The sequence below is a fragment of the Mustela nigripes genome, chromosome 7, assembly GCF_022355385.1.
Source record: "Mustela nigripes isolate SB6536 chromosome 7, MUSNIG.SB6536, whole genome shotgun sequence".
Taxonomy (NCBI): domain Eukaryota; kingdom Metazoa; phylum Chordata; class Mammalia; order Carnivora; family Mustelidae; genus Mustela; species Mustela nigripes.
In genome coordinates, this window is record NC_081563.1 from 110,855,115 (window position 1) to 110,877,135 (window position 22,021).

The 22,021-nt window shown below is 56.8% G+C and overlaps 1 protein-coding gene across 1 annotated transcript; it reads right to left on the reverse strand.

Annotated features, from left to right (window-relative positions):
* Positions 1 to 211: 211 nt before the first annotated feature.
* LOC132021762 (heat shock 70 kDa protein 12B) lies at positions 212 to 20,147 on the reverse strand. The gene is made up of 13 exons (XM_059406614.1): positions 20,024 to 20,147; positions 14,166 to 14,224; positions 12,297 to 12,394; positions 11,186 to 11,310; positions 7,746 to 7,932; positions 7,310 to 7,414; positions 6,900 to 7,016; positions 4,944 to 5,118; positions 3,952 to 4,038; positions 3,408 to 3,512; positions 3,037 to 3,295; positions 2,417 to 2,520; positions 212 to 1,796 (listed from the first exon to the last, which is right to left on the reverse strand). Exons 2-13 carry the CDS (start codon positions 14,206 to 14,208, stop codon positions 1,156 to 1,158), a joined length of 2,046 nt encoding a protein of 681 aa, XP_059262597.1. The 5' UTR covers positions 14,209 to 14,224; positions 20,024 to 20,147; the 3' UTR covers positions 212 to 1,155.
* Between the last annotated feature and the right edge of the window lie 1,874 nt (positions 20,148 to 22,021).

Here is a 22,021-nt window from a genome sequence, read left to right on the forward strand (position 1 = left end):
CTTCAGATGGGGATGGGGTCTTCTCCCTAGGCCAGACAGAAGTCTTAGGGAGGGAGTTCTGTTTGGGATGTTTGCGACAGAGACAACAGCACCCCCTTCTGGTCAGTTCCCAGAGCGGTGCAGAGCAGAAAGCACTCTCCCCTTTTTGAACCCAGCCCCTCTACACTACGCTGTTGAGGTCCCCTCTTGTGAGGTACCAACAGGCTATACCTTCACCTTAAGCATAAACGCTTTATTGTCACCTAGGGTTCTGAGGCAGGTGGGGCAGATGCATGTCATGGGGGGGCAGGGAATGTCCCAATGGCACATCGAGTTGATGGCAGAGCCAGGATCAGCCCTTATTTCTCCTTCTGTCTCCCTACAGCCCCCCAACCCCTATGCCCTTTGATGACTGGGACAGGGTGCAACTGGGTCATTCATGGGCTGCCCTTGGGGCCTTCTTAGATGAATTAATCTGTCCTGAAGGAAGGTTCCCCCCAGCCAGCATCCCCACATCCTCTCATAAGTGCCTTCATCCTGCACCCTCCTCTTTAGCCTGTTAATTGAGAAAGTTAAAAATTAACAGTCACACTTGGTCAGTACCACACCCAGGAAGGTCCTCTATCCCTGTTACTTGTGCCAGTCTCCAGCCATTTTTCTGCCCCATAGAGGTTCTCCACCCAGCGCCCTGTGCTGGCTGAGCTTATCAGCCATGCACTGGGCCCTTCAGGCCCAAGCCCTGCATATCCTCCATCCTTCTGCTCCCCGTCCCGCAGCGGCCCTGCTCTGCCTCTCCCAGCTGCCTCCACCTCCCACCCCTCTACCCTCACCGCCCCCCCCCATCCCCAGTTCAGGCCAGGACTTGGTCTTCTGGTGCATTCTGCCTTCGGGGTCACCCCTTATGGGCGCACCATCTTACAAACCTCTTCTGACTCCTTGATCTGAGCCCTTGCTTGGCAGGGCTCTAAAGCCTTCCAGTCAGCCGCCCCGGGCCCAAATCCAAAGCGAGAGTCTGTCCCCACCCATCCTGTGACCTCAGCTCCCCGGAAAGGAGGGCGGGGTGGGGGGCAGGCGCTGACTTCAGAACCAGCAGCTCTGTCCGCCGCAAACCGACACCCCAGACCCCCAATCGCAAGAGGGCGGGGCCTGGCATGGGGTCGGGCTGGCACCAAGCCCTCAGTTGGAGAGAAAGTCGATGGCGGCACGCACGGAGCGGTTGGTGCTGACGTCTACGGCGGTGACCTTGATCTCTGTGTCGCCAAACTGCATGGCGGCGCGGATCTCGCGGCGGCCGGAGGACGTGCCGTCGGCGGCGGGCTCCAGCTCGAGGCTGAGCGCGCCACACTTGCGCACGCCTGGGTCGGTGATGAAGCGCGCGTCCTCGGCGGCGCAGCAGTACAGGTTGATGAGCACGCGCCGCTGGCCCGGCCGCGCGGGACAGTAGCTGCGCCGCACCTCCTCGCCCAGGGCTACCGACTGCTCGGCGGCCACGAAGCGCTCGAAGACGTCGGTGCACCAGCGGCGGCCGTCGCGGACCAGCAGTTTTTCCGGCGGGTGGCGCCCGGCCACAAAGCGGTTGAGCACGCCCACGCCGTAGGTGAGCGGCGAGCGGCGCACGCGCACCACGCCCGGCGCCTGCCCGAACAGCACCGCGCCCTTGAGGATGGTGAGGCCCACGTCGTGCGGGACCACCACGCGCAGCCCGCGGGCGCCCAGCGCCGTCTGCACCGCGTGCTGCAGCACAGCCGACTCCGCGAAGCCGCCCACCAGGAACAGCAGCTTCACGCCCTGCACCTCTGGCCGCGCCAGCAGCGCCTCTGCGGGAGGGGGCAGGGTGGGGTACAGAGAAGAGGGAACGCGGGGTGAGAGCGAGCCCCAGCCTCAGAGGCTGCCGCGGTGGCCACAGGCACCTCCCCTCCGCCATCCCGTACCCGGATGACAACTAGACACGGTGCGGGGAGGAGAAAGATGTCAGCTCCTACACCCTCAAACGATAGCCGCGTTCGGGGAAACATGGAGCGTTTTCATTGAGTGCTTTGGGCAGTCGTCACGGGCTCTGCTTCTCCCATCACTTCGTGGAGGGCGACAAGGATGTGCATTTGCGTGTACTAAGTGCTCCTGTCGACTGTGCACGTCTCTAGATACTTGAGGTCATTTAAATCCCTGGGATGACACTTTTGGGAACCCGGTACTATTACCCCATTTTATAAACAAGGAAACCGAGGCACCTGACCTCGGTCAGAGAAGAGACTACACACATCATCCCACCTAGTTCTTAATACCCACTACACTGTGTCCTCCAGGTGTTTCAGATGATTCTGGGTCTCATTTCAGTGTACGGGTGTGTGGAGGCTTCCAGGCATTATCACGAACTGCAATCATTCCTGCATCTGAGCGTGAATGTCAGGGTTAGTGGAGGACTCAGGCAGGCACTCACCTATATGCTGGATGATCCCACTGACCGTGGGCTGAAAGAGCTCGTTCATGGCCTCGCAAGACATCCTGAGCATCCCCTGTGAGGACCATTTCACGAAGTTCACACTGTTGGTGAAGGGGGCACAGGCTTATCGGTGGGGGTGTGGGGTTCTACCCCTGCTCCAGGCCAATGTGCCTGGGTGCTGACTGCATAGTGTGTTCCTCCCAGCCCCACTACCCCAGGGGCTTTAGCCGCCTGCCTGGTCCAGTTCCAGGCATGAAGTCCCAGGAGAGGAGCCTCCCTTTGTCTCTAGGCAGAAGAACTAAGGCACACTGGCTGGCACCGTGTGTGTGTGTGTGTGTGTGTGTGTGTGTGTGTGTGTGTGTGTGTGGCGCCTGTGTCCCCTGTTGTGCGGGGAGGAGAAAGATGTCAGCCCTTCTGCCGGGGCTCAAGATTCCTGTCCCAGTTCCCACCATGGATTCTAGCTGGGATGTTCATGCCCCTCTCCTGCTGTCCACTGGCAAGAAATGCGTGCTGGGCAGTGGGGGCACACTCCCACTGTCCTCTGGGGCCCACGTCCTCCCTTCTGGGGGCCTACCCCACCGGCAAACCCTGCTTGAGTCTGTGGTCCCCAAACCCACCTGCTCCGGCGCAGGGCTGTCTCCACGTTATGGCCTCTCTGTTTGCGGTAGAAGTCGATGAAGGAGAAAGGCAGCGAGATGTTGAGCGCCCCTGAGCGGTGCGGGCCTGCAGTGCGTTTGCGGGCCTCGAAGGCAATGGTTAGATCCACCCAGGCTGCTGGCCGTTGCCTTTTGAAGGTGGTGATGAAGTCCTCGCCGAAGATGCGGCCCAGCAGCTGCTCAAAGGCCAGATCGACGCCCACCGCGCCATAGGGACCGCCTGGCGTCGGCAGGGGTAAAGAGGGGGGCATCAGCGCAGACTCCACCGCCCAGGGGGCGCAGGGGGACCTGGGCACACTGGGTATGAAGGGTGCTGCTGGCTGGCTACTCACCAGATGCCTTGTACAGCTCCTTGAGGGTGCCATGTGGCTGCTCCAGCTGGTGCACGGTCAGGTCCACCGTGCCTCCTCCGCAGTCTGCCACCACGTAGCGGTCTCCTGCGGCGCTGAGCGTGAGCATACACTCCCGGCCTGCTTTGCACCCTCAACTCTGCCTCTCTTCCAGATTCACCCAGCACCCAGCCCCCAGCCCCCAGCCCTGCCCCAGCCCGGAGCCTTGCCTGCAGGGAGGCTGGGGGGGCGGTGGCTGTAAGGGACTTCAGGTGCTTGAACCTTAGGCCACCAGGTTTTGGGGAAAAGTGTTTCCAGGACTCTGCAACCATCCGCGGAAAATGCCAAGGAGAAGTGGGAGTTAGGGGGGTGGCTGAGTGGGGTGGGGCTGCAGGTGACAGGACATGGCCAGGTTAGATGCAGCTGATGGAGGAGGAGGGGTGGGATTTTTAGGGTCTGACACCCACTTCGCGAATGTTCCCTTGCCCCCTATCATATATGTTCCCCGCAGGAACCAAGAAACGTCCCTCGGTCCTTCCTTCCCCACCTGCTTGCATCTCTGCCCACAGCTCTCCAACGCCAGACTCCACCAGGAAGGTGCGGCTGTGGCGGGAACGGCGCAGCTGCTCACGGGCTGGGGGTCAAGGTACAGCAGGACGGTGGCATTAGAAGGAGGTGCCTCAGCTTGGCCCCCGTCCTCTCACCAGCACCCTCCACGAGCATCTGGACCAACCAGTTCTGAAACTCCTGCTCTACTCCTAACTAGGGGAAGGCAATGCTGAACCTTGAAGGGTCCAGAAAAACACTATGGGGTAAACTCAGGTGCTGTGACCAATAGCTGAGGGGAAGTATTTCTGGCTGCAGGACATTCCCTTAATGCAGGCTGGCTCACAGCAGTGCAAGATTGGGGTTAGGACAGTTTGGAGGATCTTGTGTGGCCAGGGGAGGAGGTCCTGAGGGGTCCAGGGGGGTCATGGGAGATGGCATCTGGAAGAGTGACTAAGATTGATCATAGCTATCTCAGTGCCCAGTGCAGGCACTGGAGCCTGAGCATAGTAGCAGGAGCTCAGGGCTATTGTGGGGGGAAGGGGGATGACAGTTGATGTACTAGGATGGGAAAGGTGACTGGTTCAGGGGCTGTTGAAACTCTTGAAGACCACCTTGGATCAGAGTGGGGGCTGGCTTTCTCCTTTGTTAGTACCTGAGCACCCCTCAGGACAGGTGGTTTCCCCTACCTTCAGATTCAGGACTGGGGCTGAGTCCTACCCTCCTCAGACAATGATCTCCTAGGGCAAGGTGAAATCTCTGTCCTCAGATTGGACTCCCCCAGGTCAAGGCTGTGCCTCCTCCCTCAGACTGAATTCCATCAGAGATGTTTCTGTCCTCTCAGACGGGGCTGGAGAGGGTTGGGGCAGGGGGGTGGGAGGGAAGGTTGTCTCTTCTTCATGTCAGACATGGCTGAGCCTTTGGCCTCAGTGTCCCTCTGACCCTCCCAGGGCAAATGCATACCATTGGTCAGTGCCCCTGGGGGCAGCTCACCCTGCCGGAAGCTGGAATCGATGGAGCGGCGTTCACCCAGGCGTCCACTGCCCGGAGCCCGGCTGCTTAGGTCCAAGAGCTGGTGTAGACGCAGCTTGCGGCAGTAGACAGAGGCAGCCTCTGGCTCCAGGGCGATGAGTAGTTGCTCTGCATCCTCCCTGGACACCAGGCCAGCCTGGGGATTGGTGGGGGGCGGGCAGGGCCAGGGAATACCGTGGGCCAGGTGTCACACCTAAGATGGCACCTCTGGGCAGCAGCCAGAGCCTATGGATCTCCCAGTTCCTCCCCATCACATCCCACCCATGGTAGGCCCCTCCATGCCACTCAAACTTGGAGCTACCTCACAGCTACCCTGTGACCAGCCTGGGGAGGGGCACAGCCACAGTCAAGAATACCATGGCGTTGCCCATCAGGAAGAGACCCTAGACAGTGAAAACCTAGAGCACCTGGGATCTGCCTCTCCAAGCTGCCCAAGGTGGCCCAGGCTGCACCAAGGTCCCCCTCACAGGTGCAGGCTTAGCCAGCTGAGCACTGGCTGAGGGTGTTAGCTCAGACCCCAGCACAGTGGGTATGGGTATGGGGGTGTAACGACCAGACGGTGTGTGTGTGGGGGGGGTGGTTCCCCTTTGGCTCACTGAACCATTTTCCTTCACCAGGCTGGTGCCAGACAGTAGCCACAGGACTCCCCACTCCCAGGAGAACTCTGATCTAGGCACCAGGAGACAATCAAACAGTGAAATTGCAGGCACCCGGACGGGCCTGCTGAGGGGAGAAAAACACTTGGGATCTGTTATTTCCTGTATCAGGACAGGGGATCCCTCTGGGAAGTACTTTAGGGTTTTGTGGGATTCCCTGGATTCTGATGAGGTGGGGGTTGGGGATGGGTGGGTGTAGAGACTTCCTGCCCAGGGTCAGCCCTTCCTGAACTGGCAGCCAGGGAACGGTGTGGGAGGAAGCAGGGTGGATAAACTGGCAGAGGGCACGAGGGTGGGGGGTGTTTATTCTGGCTGGGCACAGCTTTGCTTTCATCCTGGTCTCTGCAGGGGGGATGCCCACTGCCTCAGGGTTAGCTCTTTCTGGTGACAGACCTGGTGCCTGGGCATGCCTGGCGAACAGGTGTGTGAGAGTTGAGGGTTCTGGTATTTTCCAGGGGGTATACCAACAGGCCTTTTAGAGGACCTAGGGCATCTTCCTGAGGGCCCAGGGTGAGGACCAAGCAATAAGTCTTGTTCTGGGAGGCTGTGCTCCCCTTCTTCCCCACCCCATCTCACTGGAGGTGGGGGGACTTGAATTGTACACCACCTCCCATTCTCCAGACCTTTGGGCTTCTTATGGTAGGAAGCCCAGCGAGCATTGGTGCAAATCACTTCCCTCCATAGCTGGCGGCTCCTGTGTCCCAGCTGCCCTCTTCTCTGGAGAACTGCCCTCAGCTGAATGGAAACCACGTCCCTTGGAGAACTTTCTCCCACACCCCAAGGAACCAATGACAGGCTGATAGGGATGCATGAAAAGCCAGCCACCTTGCCTCACTGTGGTCAGCTGCTGGGTACAGTTCTTCCTCCAGTGCTCTCCATGGGATCAGGCGGAGGCTAGACTCCGGTTGAGACCACATTCCTGCTCAACTCGTTCTCCTGTCCATTTCCCTCACTCTTGCTCCTGAGAGCTCTTTTCCAATACACCCCATGCACAAGAACCCCTATCTTGGGCTCTGCTTCTAGGAAACCTGACTTAAGACACAGGTTAAGCCAGCCTGGGCTGTGCCTCTCGTCCCTCTGCTCTCTGTTCCTGCAGGCTCACACCCTCTCTGGTAGCAACAAGCCTCCAAAATGCCCAGCAGGGGAAGGCCAGAGGTCTTTATGCAATGACTGGTTCAGGGTTGTGTGTAAAGGACGGTCTTGGGGGCCTCCCTGGACCCCTCCCGAGTGACTGCCCCCTGCTCTGCCTGCCCATGCTCACCAGGTAGGCAGCTTCACGCATGAACTGCTTGGCGGGCTGTTTCCAGATGGCGGGGACTGTCAACACCCAACGCACAGTGTCCTTCTCTGGCAGCGATGGGCACTGCTCCCTCAGTTCCTGGAGTAGGAGGGGGCAGTGAGGGGTGCGCTGGCTTGGATTAAGGGGGTTTCTTCAGCCTTCTTTGTATGGGATCTGGAGGAGCTAATCATGCCTCAGGAAGGACTTCCCAGCTGAACTGGAAGAATTCCTAACGCCCCCCTCCCCAACACCTGTACATCCCATGCAATCTCCATCAGATGGAAAGGCAGGGGCTGGAGAAGATGGCTTCTGAGCCCTGATGGATAGGCTGAGAGGAGACAATGGACCTAGGGGTCCATGCCCCAGTGGGGAGGGATGGGGTCGCAGCGCACCTGAAGGGCATGCTCCTTGAAGAAGCGCAGGGCGTGGGCGAACACCTCCAGGGCAGGCATTTTCTTTCCATTCACAGCCTCTAGCTGGGTCTTCAGGGTGAGATCCTGGCAGGGACACCGGCAATTCGGCAGAAGGCCATAGCTCTGCCCCCACTTCCTGACGACCTCTCTCTCTGAAAATCACCCCCATTTCCTGCTGCCTCGCCTCTAGAGCGTCCCCGCTAATCACACATTAGTTCTGTCTCCAGCCCCTCTCGTCAGCACCGCCTCTCCTTTAATCCTAGCCCCACCCCAACCCCGCCCCCACTGGCTCCCAAGCTCCGCCCCCTCACCATCGCCTCTTCTTTTACCTTGCTCCCCTTCCGTAAGCCCCTCCCTTTCCACACTTGGCCCCGCCTCCCTGGCTGGGGCGGCCCGGAGCCAGGATGTGCCTTACAGTAGCGCTGTGGATCTTCATCTTGAACTTCTCGAAGTAGAGCCAGTCTCGTGCCTCCTCAGGGTCCAGATCGTGGTAGTAATCGCGGGCGGTGTAGCCAAAACTGTGAAAGGCGCCCTCCGGGGTCAAAAGCAGGCAGGTGGGGGTCTTCTGGTGGGCCACTCCTGGGTCCCCGCCCTCCCATTTTCTGTGGAGGCACAGGGCTGTCAGTGTGGTCAGAGAAACCCTCCCTTCGTGGGGTTGGGTACTGGCTTGGGGATGAGCTATGCGACCTTGGGCAGGCCACCTAGCCTTCCTAAGGTTCAGTCTTCTTACACGTAATATGGAAATAATAATAGTACCTACCTCTTAGGGTTCTTGTGAAGATGGTGCTGGGCATCCAGTTAAATCTCCATAAATGGTGTTCATGGGATCCGCCCTATCCTGCTTCCTCCCATGAGATACACCTTTGGACTTCGCCTCCCCATACTCTTAAGCAGAAGCAAGCCATCATCTACCTGCCTAGGTCTGGCCTCCTCATGGACCCCTAGAGGACCCCAGCAGAGGCTTTCTCCCAGCCAGACTATTCGCCCTCCTCCAGGCTGTCTTCCCCGGCCAAGCTCCTTCAAGGCATTAATCATTCCTATCTGACCCACCTCGGCAGCTACACCCTAGCTGACTGTACTTCCAGCAGTACCCTAAAACCTGAAACAGATTCCAAACCTACCCATCTGCAGGTGCCATCTGGATCTCCACCCAGAACTCCCTGTCTAGTTCATTGGCCTGGCAACTTCTTTCTCCCCTTCCTCTGCCTTCTCAGAGGCCCTGACACCTCTAGGCCAAGCTTATCCCTGCAGGCTTTAGGGGAAGGAACTGGGAATCCAGGCAGAAGGAACAGTATGTGCAAAAGTTTAGAGGTGTGAATGATCTGGGAGAATCAGCTATAGTTTCTATGCAGTCAAAGAAAATCCAGGAATGTTAAAGTCAGCTAAGGAAAAGAGTCAAATGCCATGTCTGAATTCTGTCTTGATGGTTCTTAAGTAGAAGAATGAAGATTCTTAGATTCTTAGATTCATCTGCCATTAGAAAGGTCCCTGGTTGATATTTGTGGTGGGAGCAGTGGTGACCACTGTTCAGCTGCTGGTACACAGCTTTTTGATCATGCCCAGGGCCTACACACCCTTGCAGAGACTGGCCAGGACATGATAGCCCAGATCAAGGCTCAAGCAGACTTGTTGGAGGGCACCTCCAAGGAGATCAAGTCCTGTTCCTGGCAGGCACAACTCAACAGATGAAGCTTCCAGGGCCAGTGTCGGGTGGAGGCTCTGACCACTCTGGAGTAGAAGTGATGGATGGAAGGAACGATCCATAGGCTTGGAGGGAAATTCTGTGGTTCCCTGGGCTGTGCTGGGAGAGTATGAGGGAAGACCCAAAGTGGCCAAACAGGAGAAAAAGAAGACAGGACAGGCCAAGCAGTGGGTGTAGAACTGCTGCTTTGTTAATGCTTTGCCCACCTTTGACCAGAAGAAGGGCCCCAGTGCCAACTCTTAAGTCCTTAATCCTGGCTTTCACTTAAAGCCAGTCAAAGAGAGAGAGAAAGAAGAAAAAGGAAGGTCACAGTCCCCAGGTGGCAACAGCTTGGAGGGGAGGAAAAATGGAGAAGGAATACCAGAGAGAAGGATATTTATTGCTCCCATCCAGGTGAGAGAGGGTGAGGCTGAACTTAGGGTTGGTGGCCATGGAAAGAAGTGGCTGGGTGTTCCAGAGATATTAGGAAGATAGAGATTACAGGTCTCGGTGGCTGGTAGAGGTGGAGAGGCAAGCCAAGATGTCCTCCAGTACTTCCAGTGACTGTCCTCTCCACAAGACAGAGGGACAGTGTCCTTGCTTGGTCCTCAGCCCCAGCATGGAATCCAGCATGGCCTCAGTCGCTTATGGGATGCCGTGCAGCTCCTAGAGGGCTGTAACCTGTGTGGCCTTGTGTGGAGGTGGATGGAGCAGAGAAAGGGGAGGACGGTTCCTGTGCATACAACACAGGTCGGCTGTATCTGTGAGGAAGCGACCCTTACGTTTGTCTCTCCATCTACCCTGCCATCTACCCTCCCTGGTCCAGGCGAAGCCCCTCCGCTCCCCTGTCCCAGCGTGGGTTAGAGCTTTGGGGTCTTCTAGAAAGCTCTTCCACCTATTGGCTGCAGCTACACTAAGACACATTCAAAGGATCAGGATTTTGAGGCCTGGAGGGGAGTGTTAAAAAATGGAGCATTTGGGGGCACCTGGGTGGCTCAGTCATTAAGCGTCTGCCTTTGGCTCAGGTCATGATCCCAAGGTCCTGGGATAGAGCTCCACATCGGACTCCCTGCTGGAGGGAAGCCTGCTTCTCCCTCTCGCACTCCCCCTGCTTGTGTTCCCTCTCTAACTATGTCTCTCTCTCTCTCTCTCAAATAAATAAAATCTTTTAAAAAATGTATTGCTCAAATAAAGCTCGGCTACATCAGAATGGGTTCTTTGCACATCTCCTTCCCAACAACTGTGTGACCTGTTACCTCAGTGACCCCTCTGATCCTTCACGTCTTTGACCTCCACTGAGGGGCTCACCCTAGCAATCTGCGTGTCTCCCGCACACACATCCCAGCACAGGTGTTTGAGGAAGGCTAGTCATCACAGCAATTTTTGTAATAGTGAACGATTAGGGGGAAGAAGCCTCTTAAAACCATCAACAGAAAAATGGGTGAATTATGACACATCCATACTGTGGGATACTAGGCAACTATTAAAAGAAATTGTGCCTTCAACAGAAGCTGATACAGAGAACAGGCATGTCAACCAAGATGCATGCTCAGAGCCCAAGGGAGCTTGAGCCCAAGGTGGCTGCCTTGTTTGTGTTGTTTGCTTGGTGCCTTTTCTTCTTCCTTTTCAATGAAAAAATAATGCAGGTGGATTTGAAAGCAAAAGAAAGAAAAAAAGAAAGAGGGAAAGGAAAGGAAAAGAAAAGAGAAATGAAATGAAATTGTGGCTTTATGTGTTGACACAAACATCTACAAAATAATGTTGGAAGTTTAAAGTAAGGCAAGTTGTAGGATATCCCACTTTTATTTATTTATTTAAGGTTTTATTTATTTATTAGACACAGAGAGAGAGAGACCACAAGTAGGCAGAGAGGCAGGCAGAGAGAGAGGGGGAGGCAGGCCTTCTGCTGAGCAGAGAGCCCGATGTGGGGATCGATCCCAGGATCTGAGATCATGACCTGAGGTGAAGGCAGAGGCTTAACCCACTGAGCCACCCAGGCACCCCTCCCACTTTTATTTAAAAAAATACATGTATATGTATATATGCGTGTGTACTAGGGATGGAGGGAGCTCTGGGCAGACTCCATGTGGTCCTCAGTGACAGTCCTTCTGAGACCAGGCCCAGCCCCGGGACTGAGGACCCCTGACCCCATCTCCCAGCCCAGCCACCCTCACCTCATCATGTGGATGGCTTCAGGATCACTGGCGAAGCTGAAAGCATAGCCACTGGAGGTGGTGCCAAAGTCGATGGCCACCACCACGGAGAAGGGAGCGTGCTGGGGGGCCCGGGTCTCGGGCTTCTGTGAGGGCAAGACCCAGAGTCAGGCAGCAGCCAAGGGCTGCGTGCCCGAGCCCCTCCTCTTTTCTGGCTGTATTCCCAACTGGCGCTGCCTCCAGTTACCTGCCCGGGCTCCCCTCCCCTCCCCAGGCTCCAGGCTGAGCTGCCAACTACGCAGAATCCCAAGGCCTCTCCGGTCGCCCTCTGTAGCCAGGGCTTAAGCTCCTGCTTTCCTCTTTGGGTTCCCGCCTGCCCTCTGCCTGACTGGCCTGACCCCACCCCCAGCTCACATCTTCTCAGGGCAGCTCCAGTAACACACGGACCTGTGTATATTTGACCCCCCAGATGTCTGTGGCCACAGTGAGACAACCAGACTCTGTCGGTTTTATGGCAGAGGAGAAAGGCCAGTGCACAGGCCCACTGCGGTTCCTTCCCTCTCCCAGGCCAGGCCTGGGCTCCGGAGAACAAGGCAATCCCCAAGCTGGATCATTAGGCGGAGGCCATCCTGGGTGGGGTGACCCAGGGAGTTCGAGGGAGGGTTACATCCTGGATACTTCAAGCTAGTAGTTTCCAAACTAATTTTTAGCAATGTGTCTTGTCTCTCCCAGATATAACTTGTATTCAGGGAGGGCTGTGGTCGACAGGAGGGGGAGCAACTCTAGGAGGCCGAGTGCTCTAAGGACCTGAAGTCACTAGAGGCTCAGAAGTCCCCCAGCCCTAGGCAGGCTCTGGTCCATGGATGGCATTCTGGAGCAGGGCTGTTTGGGTGGAAGTTACGTGGGGCTCACCGGAGTAGAACTGTTACCCCTACAGTCCTAGGTCACTGGAGGCTAACTCTTCTGGGGGGGATATGAATGGAGTGTGCAGGGGTAAGAGGCATGGTGTCACCTCCAGCCCAGCCCGGGCCCTGTCAGGCCTCTGCCAAACACCAGGCCTTGTTCTCTGGAGCACGCCCATCTCCATAGCACCCAGGCCACGCACCACCGGGAGCCCTGCTCCCAAGCTTACTGGAGACTGCGAGGGTGTGAGTGGGGCAATGCCACAGCTTTCCTGGGTCCTTGGGGAGCCGGGCGGGCTAGGCACGGGGTACCGCTCAGGGCTGGAGCCTGCAAAGAGAGGGCAAGTCACTCTAGCACAATCAGGGTAGGGACGGGTGGCCAGGCCCTGGGAGGTTCTCCATCAGTCCTTGCTGGACTGAGGCAAGGGACACTCTGTAGGGGAAGAGGGACTAGTGGGGGAGGGGAGGAAGGACAAGACTGAGGCAGGGGCAGACTAACAGTTTGTTGTCCATCTGAGGTGACCTTCCCCTGCAGGGTAACCCATACCTCACCTAGTGTCTTCCCCAGCATCCCTCAGACACAGCAGGGGAGGGAAGAGACAGAGAAGCACTATGGGGGATGGTGGGGGGGAACCTGAGTCTAGAGACAGAAGGGCAGGAGAGATGGGGTGGGTGGAATCCTGGGGTGGAGGGTAGAGAAACCAGAAAAGTTGGGGAACTGCAGATGGAACTGAGGCCGAGGTGGGGCTCCTCCGCTCCCCAATAGAGTTTGGCCAAATGGTTCTGATCAGGACCCGAGGGAATCTGCCTCCCTCCCTTCAACCCTCCCTCCCTCCACTAAGGGCCAAGCATAGGCCCAGCTGGCTGCTTGGTCAGGATCGAGAAGGGGAACGGTACTTCCCGTGGCCCAGCCCTGAGCTGGGGGGTGTCCAGAACACTAGGAAGTTGGATTCTGAGCCTCCCTTCCCCAGGAACGTGGAGCCGGCATTTGGGGGAAGGAGGCCCCACTGAAACCCCCTCGCAGGCTCAGGACCAAGTTGGATCTTTGTTGAGAGGGAGCAGAGAAGCTCCAGAAGGCAGCCCAGAGCTTGGCTTGGAGGATCAGGCAGCTTAAGGGCCTGCCTGGCTGGTCATTCCCTAGGTGTGGGCTGGTAGTGCCTCATCACCACACTGGGCCCTGAGAAGGCCCCTGCCCAGGGTACTGGGGCGCCCTGAGATTCGGGTGTGGGGACAGGAAGGCTGGCCCGGGAGGCTGACAGGGTCTGGTGTGAAGACCTGTGGACATGTTGAACTGGTCTGGCAGGATTCAGGCTGAGCCAGGCCTGGGGCCTATGTTTCTTCAGCAGCTGTCCTTCCTTGTGCCCTACTAGATCCCCACTCTTCCTGGTGTTGGGGTACCCCAGGAACATATGTGAGGCATGAGGGGACTCGAAGTGCCTGGCCAGGGCCAGAGTCTGTCTTGAGGTGCCGGAGGGTTCTCCCAGGGCTCCTTTTTTCTAGGTGGCATGTCCGGGCTTGGGCCCTGCCAGCAGCCCCAGCTTGAGGGGCTGAGCTGCTGTGGCTTGAGCCTGGGAAGGGAGGCAGGAAGGAAGGCCCAGCCCGCCAGGTCTTTGTTAATGGACTTCCTGAGGAGTGTCCCTCCTGCCTCCTGGCCTCCCACCCCTGCAGAGAATGTAGAGCCTGCTCCCAGGCCAGGCCACAGGCCACTGCAGGCATATACACACAGAATTCCATGCGTGCAAAGCCACCTGCCAATACACACGCTCTCACACGAGGCCCTGCACACAGAGACCTGCCCGCAGGAAGACACAGACACAGACACACACACTCATACCAGGTCCCGGGTACACAGACCCTCCTCAAGACACCCACACTCATATAGTCCTGGGAAGAACCCCCGCACCGTGCACACACACACTCAAAGACACACACTTAACGTACACAGCCCTGTGTGCACCAACCTTTCTGAACACACACACTTGCTCAGCAATCTCTTCTGGGAGAGGCACCCATGGGCAGACCAGGGGTGGGTCTCAGTGCCAGGGTGAGTGCAGTGGTGGGTCAGGGCCAGGGTTGGGCCGGGGGGAGGGGAGACTTACCGATGTACAGCCCCTGCAGACCCATGTCTGGGACCGCCAGCATCTTTGCAGGCCTGGGACTGTGAGCAGGAACAGACAAACAGAATGGCATTTATTTGTTCCCTTGTTTCCTCCCTGAATGCTTATTTATTTTCTTTGCTTGCTTTTGGCTGAAGTTCTTTGAAGCGAGTCCCAGGCATCGTGTTGTTTCACCTATAAATTCTTTAATATGTCTCTCCAACAGATAAAGATTTTTAAAAACAGGGTCACCACACCGACCTCACGTTTAATAGTACGAACAGTAATTTCTCAGGCTCATCTAACGTTCAGTCCCACAGTCCCCACTTGTCTCAGAAAACATCTCAACAGCGGCTTTGTTGGAATCAGGTTGTTCCTGCATGTTTTCAAGTGCCCACTCTGTGCCAGGTGCTGGCGGACATCTGCGACCCAGAGAGACACTGCTGCTGCCCCAGAGGCCCACAGCCTGGTGGGGAGACGGATAAGGGTCAGAGAACCACCCAAGTGCATTTGAGGTTACAAACGATGCTGTCAAGGTCACAGCTGGATATAAATAAACCAGGCAGAAAGGCTTGGTAAGGCTGGAGAGAGAGGCTGGGCTAGGCTGGGCTGGGCTGATCCTGTAGGCAGGCCCTTGGGGACCCTATTTCATTTATTTATTTACTTTTATTTTTGAAGATTTTATTTATTTATTTGAGAAAAAGAGAGAGAGAGCACACGTGAGCAGGGGGAAGGGGCAGAGGGAGAGGGAGAAGCAGACGCCCCTGCAGAGCAGGGAGCCCAAGGAGCTGAGCTCCACCCCAGGACCCTGAGATCATGACCTGAGCTAAAGGCAGACAGACAGCTGAGCCATCCAGGCAGCTCTTGGGCTCCCTATTTTAGATCTGGTTTTATATGAAGGGCAACACCAAATCTGGAAAGGTCTGAAGTAGCAGAGTAGAGATGGCGGTGTGACCTGCATTTTACAAAGCCTCCCAGGCTATAGGGAGGGTGCAGATCATAGCAGCTGGCAGGGAAGCAGAAGCCCCATCAGGGTTCCAGGCAACAGAAGATGGTGGTGGCTGTGTGTCTTGAGACAGAGGTGGAGTTCTGAAGATCGAGGGTAAAAGTTAGAGGTTAAGGTTAAGTTAGAGGGTAAAATCAACAGGGCTGGGTGCCTGGGTGGCTCAGTGGGTTAAGCTTCTGCCTTTGTTCAGGTTGTGGTCTCTGGGTCCTGGGATCGAGCTCCGCATCACGCTCTTTGCTCGGCAGGGAGCCTGCTTCCCCTCCTCTATCTCTGCTTGCCTCTCTGCCTACTTGTGATCTCTCTCTCTCTCTGTGTCAAATAAATAAATAAAAACCTAAAAAAACCAAAAAACCCAAGAGGGCTGACAGCAGATGGCCAGACTGGATATGGGGGTTTTGCGAAGAAGCAGGTGTCAAGGGTGACGTTGTCCGACTGGAGCTCGGAGGTGGACAGTGAGGCGGAGAATACTGGAGAAGGTGGGGCTGGCAGGGGCCCGGGGCAGAGTTCTGGGTGCAGTTTTGCAACCGTGGAGAGAATAGCCTAAGGGGCCGGCTGGTGTATGATGCAAGCTCAGAGAAAGCTGAGATGGAGAGGCGCCTTTGGGAGTCTTGGTTCCCGGAGGTGCCTGGTGAGGAGTCGTGCAGGAAGAGAAGGGAGCACCAGCACAGAAGGCTGGCTGGGGGAAGGCGGGCTGCCCGAGGAGTCCAGATGCCTGCTATGGTTTCAGGAAGATCTCAGATCTAAGAGATGTGCATGAAATTAGATGCCTTTAGAGGTTATTTGATGAGTCTCGAAACACCTGTTTTAATGGCCCAGGGCCAGCATTTTGGCAGAACGATGGAAATGAGGTACAAGTCAAGGGAGCCTAGGCAAGAAGCGAGCAGAGCTAAGGAGAACACAGTGGGCACTTACAAGAAACTTGGCTGAGATCAGGAGCTGGTGGGAGGACAGTAGCTAGAGGAACAGAAAGCTCGAGGAGTGGGGGATGGCTTTTCATTTTCCTTTCTAAGATGGGAGGAACCTGAGTTTGTGTCTGTGAAGTTCTAGGGGCTGGGCTAGAGGCAGCAGCATTGCAGCCCCTGCATTGCAATCAGAAATGCAGAACCTCAGGTCCTGCCCAAGAACTAACGAGTCAGAACTTGCATTTTAACAAGATCCTCCGTGGTTCTGGGCACATTCGAGTTTGAGAGGTGCCCCTTGATGTGTCCCTGGGCCAGTCATCACCCATGCCACTATCCTCACCTGTGGACCTGGCAGTCCCCCCAGATTAAGGTGAGGCTGCTCAGAGCCCACTCCCTCTCTGTAGTCAGTGGCCTGATCAGGAGATTTGCTAATAGAACACAGGCAGACACAGATCTGGACGCCATGACATGTAAGCACACACATGAACATGCATGTGCACGCCCTTGCTCACACACAGTTGACACAGCCCAGCCCCAGGGCAGATGGACACTCAGGCATATCCAGAATATTCCCCCATGGCCAGCACCATAGAAATTTCCAGACACCTACAGTCGTGCTGCCACACTGTTGCGGCACATGTTGGAGGCCCAGGAATGCCTGTTTGTGGGCACTCAGAGTTGCAGGGTGGTGCTCAGAAAAGGGAGAGCAAATAGTGGGCATGGGTATGAGCCCTGAGAGCCAGACACAGGCTCAGCTCAGGGGAAGGGAGTGGTGTGCGGGAGGAGGTTCTCCCCAGCCCTAGCAGCTGATTGTGCGTGTCTTCCCAACTCTGCACTGATTGACAGCACCTGGGAAACTTAAAACCAGCCATGATGGAAGCATTTACACCACTGAAATTGGCAAACACTATATATCAGGTTTTTCTCCCTCTGAGAGAGTTGACAGTAAAACATTCACCAGCACACACGTGGCTAGATCAAGGCCACAAGGGAGAAGCCCTATGTATGCTTGTCTCGATTCTTCAGCAAATACTAAGCATTTCTTTGTTTGTGTCAGGCTCTCTGCTAAGTGGCTGAATGAATGAATGGCTTTTCTGGACCAATGCTATTGTTTTTGGAGGAGAATCAATCTAGAACCACCAGGAAAAAAAGACTCTGGAGTCATCACTCTAAGCTGGATTCTATGTCCAAACTGTGTGCTACAATCCTCCAGCTATCTGAAGCTGCCTGTTCCAATTATCTCCCATCTCTGAGTATGTGAACACAGAGTGCCTCTCCTCGGGGGGTCTCAGGGTAGGCAAGGGCCTATTACGGCATCTGGTCAGAGTACATCATGTCACCTCTCTGTGCTTCAGTGTCTATCCTATAAAATGGGTCACACAAGGGCTTGTTAAGACTGACAAGTTCTGGGGCACTGAGTAGCTCCGTCGGTTAAGCATCTGCCTTCAGTGCAGGTCATGACTCTGGGGTTGTGGGATCGAGCCCCGCATCTGGCTCCCTGCTCAGCGGAGACCCTGCTTCTCTCTCTCCCTCTGCTGCTCTCCTGCTTGTGCATGCCCTCTCTCTGTCAATCAATTAATAAAATCTTAAAAAAAAAAAAAGTGACAAGTCCAGGTAAGGAAGGTGGTTGATAAAGGCAGGACTTGGACAGATGAGAGCAGTTGTTCTTTTCCTTCATAGTATAGATTCTAAATTTTCTCTTGTTATAAGTTTTGGTCTTTAAAAAAATTTTTATTTATTTATTTATTTGAGAGAGAGAGATAATGAGAGAGAGCATGGTGGGATGGGGGCGGGTGACAGGGAGACGGAGAAGCAGGATTAGCAGACTCGTGGAGCAGGGAACCTGACACAGGGCTTCATCCCAGCACCCTGGGAATCATGATCCAAGCCGAAGGCAGAAACTTAACACTTACCCCAGAAATTTTGGTCTTATTGAGACTTATTCTAATCATTCTGAGTTCTTTATCGAGGGAGGGAGGACTTGAATCCCTCTGTGTTAGAGGAGGATCCTGATGATTCTTTGAGAGATGGAGGCAGAAGGGGGCGGCAGCCTTATGTGTCTTTGGGACACCTCCCCACCATGCATACACACCCAGAAACATTTAAGGACAGTGCTAATCATGAGGCACTCTGAGTGGGACTCGGAGAGGCACTCTAATCATGAGTGCTAATCAGGACAACACTCGTTCCCCAAAGCTAGGACTGGGCAGTAGCCATAGCTGGAGATGGGGCAAAGTAGACCCCCACCCCAGGGGCCCACTAATTTCAGACTGGTGATGCTTAGGGGTTTGAGCATAACTGGGTAGGGCAGTTTGATTTACACAGAAAGTAACTTCATTTCCTGGCAACAAGCACAGACTAAACTCTGGCCCTAGCCTGACCCCTACCCTGCTCACAGACATCCCCTTCACCCTCCTATGGACTGATCCCTAGCCCCTGGCTTCATATTGCTCTCTCATCTCGAGCTTCATATTGACGCCTGGCCCTGACTTCTACCCAATAGGTATGACCTATCTTTCACCCGGGGCCAGGACAGGGTGTGGCTCAGTCCAAGAACTCGGAAACTGAGACTCCCATTCCAGAATGCTTCCCAGACTCACAAAAGCGAAGGACTTTGGGCCTGATGGAGAATATTCTCCAAGAATCTCTTCCTGGAGAGGGGAAATTAAGGCTGGATACTTATGTCCCCAAAGAGCACTGAGGGTACATGGTGTTGCTGGATTTCAGCGCTCCACACATACCTGTCCTCTGCCCATGAGGACAAAGAGCCCACCCAGATCTTTACAGTACCCCTCTCTCCCCTGCACGCTTCCCTTCACTGGACCCTGCCTCTCCTGTCCACTGTTTTCTGCTCAATATCCTGCCAGCTCTTTAACGGAACAGGACCCTGTCGGCAGGCAGAGAGGCCACAGGCATTTCTCCCAAGCCACAGACTAGACCAACCAGGGCCAAGAACCGACAAATGAGAAATGGCACCCAAAGGGCTGCCCCAGTCTGTCTGTGGAAAGGAACCCTCAAGGAGAGGGACCATGAGGAGCCTGTGGGGTAGGGGGGCTGCCTCCTGGGCTGGGGCAGGGGGAGGCATAAATGGCCTTGCACGGGCCCCTCCCTGTCCTCAGCTTTTTTCCCCCCACACATCCTGCCCCACCCCCGTTGAGTCCTCATCACCGCAGCAGTCAGTTCACAAATCGGTTCACAAACAACCTCTGTCCGGCAGAGCCCACTGAAGCCCCTCCCATCCTCTGCCCACCAGTACCCCCTCACCTCCCTTACCTTCAGGGCTCCAGGGCTGCACTTGGTCTCACAGGGAGACCATATTTTAGAGCTCACTCTTTCCCAGTCTCTCTGCCCCGCAGGAGCTTGCTTTACAAACTGTGTCCACTGCCCAGACATGGAGCCCAGACGCCTGGCCACCTGGGCCCCCCAGCCGGCCTCACAGAAAGAAACCAGAGGTCCCTGTGCGGAGGCCTGCCCACAGTCAGGAACTGCAGCATCCTGGCCACTGTGCCACTCTCGAGCTTCCCGGACCATAGGCCCTAGGAACCCCCTTCCTCGACCAGGTGCCCCCCCCCCCCACCCCCTCAACCCCAGGTCTCCACCTCTGGCGTAGGCATTGTATCCTCCACAAACTGGCTTACTGGAGCAGACCTCCCAGCTCCCAAACCCCACCCCTACCGGGGCACAGGGGTCTACTCAGTCCCCCAACCTCCGCATAGCCGGTGAGGGGTCCCGACGCCAGGGTGGGAGCCCACCATCGCCGCTCCAACTGCTATTCTGAACCCGCAGCCCCACTGGAGAGAACGGCTTGAAGGATCTGTCCCCAGCCCGGCTGCCCAGGGTTAGAAAGTCTTTCCGGGGGCGGGGGGCCCTCAGCCGACAGCCCGGGACCCCAGGACGGCACACACCTAGCCACCTAGCCGACGTTCTCCTCTGGGAGCCCGCTCAGAACTCACCTCCGCCCTCCCGACAGCTCGACCTCCGTCCAGCCGCCTCGATCCCGGGCCCGCAGCCCGTGGTTGTGCCCCGCCGCGGCGGCCGCTGCCCTCGACGTGCGCCCAGCCCTCGCCTCCGGCTCGCCCCGCGCCGCCCACCCCGGCCGCCGCCCCCTCCCCCAGGCCGGATGGCCGCGCGCTCCCTGCCCAGATGTGCGAGGCCGGGGCGGGGCCTGCCTGCGCGGGCCTCTCCGAGGGGCCCACTCCGACCCCGCGTCGCGGCCCCTCCCTGCGCCCCTCCAGCGCCCCGCCGCTGCGCCTCCCCACTCCGCCCAGCCCGCAGCCCCGGGGGTGGGAGGGAAGGGTGAGGAGGGGAGGTGGAGGGAGGGAAGAGGAATTCCAGACCCCTCGTCGGCCTCCTGCTGCCGGCAGGCGGCGGAGGGGCTCCCCCTCCCCTCCCCAAAGGGCCCACCTCGGGGCTCAGATCAGGCCAGCGCAGCTCGCAGCTCGAAACTCCCGAGCCTAGCGGCTGGTGAGGGAGGGTCCCCAGACCCCTCCCGTCCCCTGGCCCAGACTCCTTTCAGTCCCCAGCCCATCCTACTCCCCCCCCCCCCCCCCCCCCCCCCCCCCCAGCCCTAGCCAGGTCTCCAAGGGTCAGACAGAAAAGGCGGAATCCAAGGTGAGGTCAGCCCCTTGGGCCCCAGGCTGGGGCCTAGCTCTGTCCTTGATGAAGCTTGGAGCATTGAGGAAGGGTTCTCGAAGGCTGGGGCCCCATTTCTGGCAGGGGGCTCATTGGGAACTCACCCAGCCTCCTTAAAGAGCACCCAGCCCCTTTCCTTAGAGCGCTCACAGCCTTCCGGTCCTAACCAGGCCCTGGGTGGGGGTGGGGGTGGGGGTGGGTGGGGAGATGCTCAGACATGGCTCCAAACAGGGGTTTGCCAGATGGAGACCCCTCTCAGCTAAGCCCCTCTGAGGCAGCTAACTTACCTTGCCCTCCATCACCTCCTGGTTCTGGAGGGCCTAGGCCCGGCCCACTGCTCATCTTTAAAAGCTCGTCCGCTAAAGTGCCACATTTCCTGGGCTTGTTGCCCTTCTGATCCAGGGCACTGCCCTGGAGCACCCCTGCAGCAAGGCCAGGGTTGGGGTGTGCTGCACCAGAGGGCTCAGTCCGTCTGTAGCTAGTCAGTAAGCCAGCAAAGCATCCAATCAGCAGCCTCCACTGGCTGCTCCGGGGAGTGTGTGCGTCTGCGAGTGTGAGTGCGGCTCTGGATGCCAGTGACTCCATGTTCATGTGTTCAGTGTGTCTCTTGGGACGTCTGTGTGACTGTGTCTTTGTGTCTGTGTATATGATAGATGTGTGTCTTTGTGCATGTGTTTGGACTTGTCTGGGTGTGTGACGGGTGTGTGATGGGGGCTGTCAGCCCTTCATGTCATTCCAGAGGTTAAACAAAGCCTGGGAGGGCCGACGTGGCTGCAGGGGAGTATATGGGGACAAGGCAAAGGGTCTGGTCCCGCCAACGCAGCCTGTCTCTCCTTTTCCTTTGCCTTTCCACTGTGCTTTCATTCCCGCCCGACCTGGAGCTCTACCTATTGGCTCATCTCTGAGGGCTTCACTCTGAGCAGGAGTAAGAAGACTCATGGTAAGGGGTTCTCAACCCTCAGCATCCTCCCACTTGGCAGCCTTCTGTCCCCACCCCACCCCCCATTTCAGGCCCTCTCAGTCTGACTTGGGACTCACAGGCCCCACCCTTGGGCAGCTTCCAGTCTAACAGAAGAGAAGGACAGCAAATAATCCCAGTGAATCCTCAAATTCGAGAATGTTCGACTCAGTTGCCAGCAGGTTTGGGCCCAGGAGGTCATGCACAAGGATCCTGCAGAGCCCCTGCCTTTACCACCCTCTCTCTGTGCCCTTGCAACACCCTCCTCTCCCCTCCCAGGGCCACTGTGGTCCCACCCACTGACCTCACCGGCTTTCTGCTTCTCCCGGGGTGGGGAAGCTGGAGGAAGGCTCAGCCTCTG

Coding starts and splice junctions, on each gene's coding strand:
- LOC132021762 (XM_059406614.1), bottom strand. CDS start 14,208: ATGCTGGCGGTCCCAGACATGGGTCTGCAGGGGCTGTACATCG. Junction 11,311..12,296: donor TCACACCCTCGCAGTCTCCA/GTAAGCTTGGGA, acceptor TTGCCCTCACAG/AAGCCCGAGACCCGGGCCCC. Junction 7,933..11,185: donor GAAGCCATCCACATGATGAG/GTGAGGGTGGCT, acceptor GTGCCTCCACAG/AAAATGGGAGGGCGGGGACC.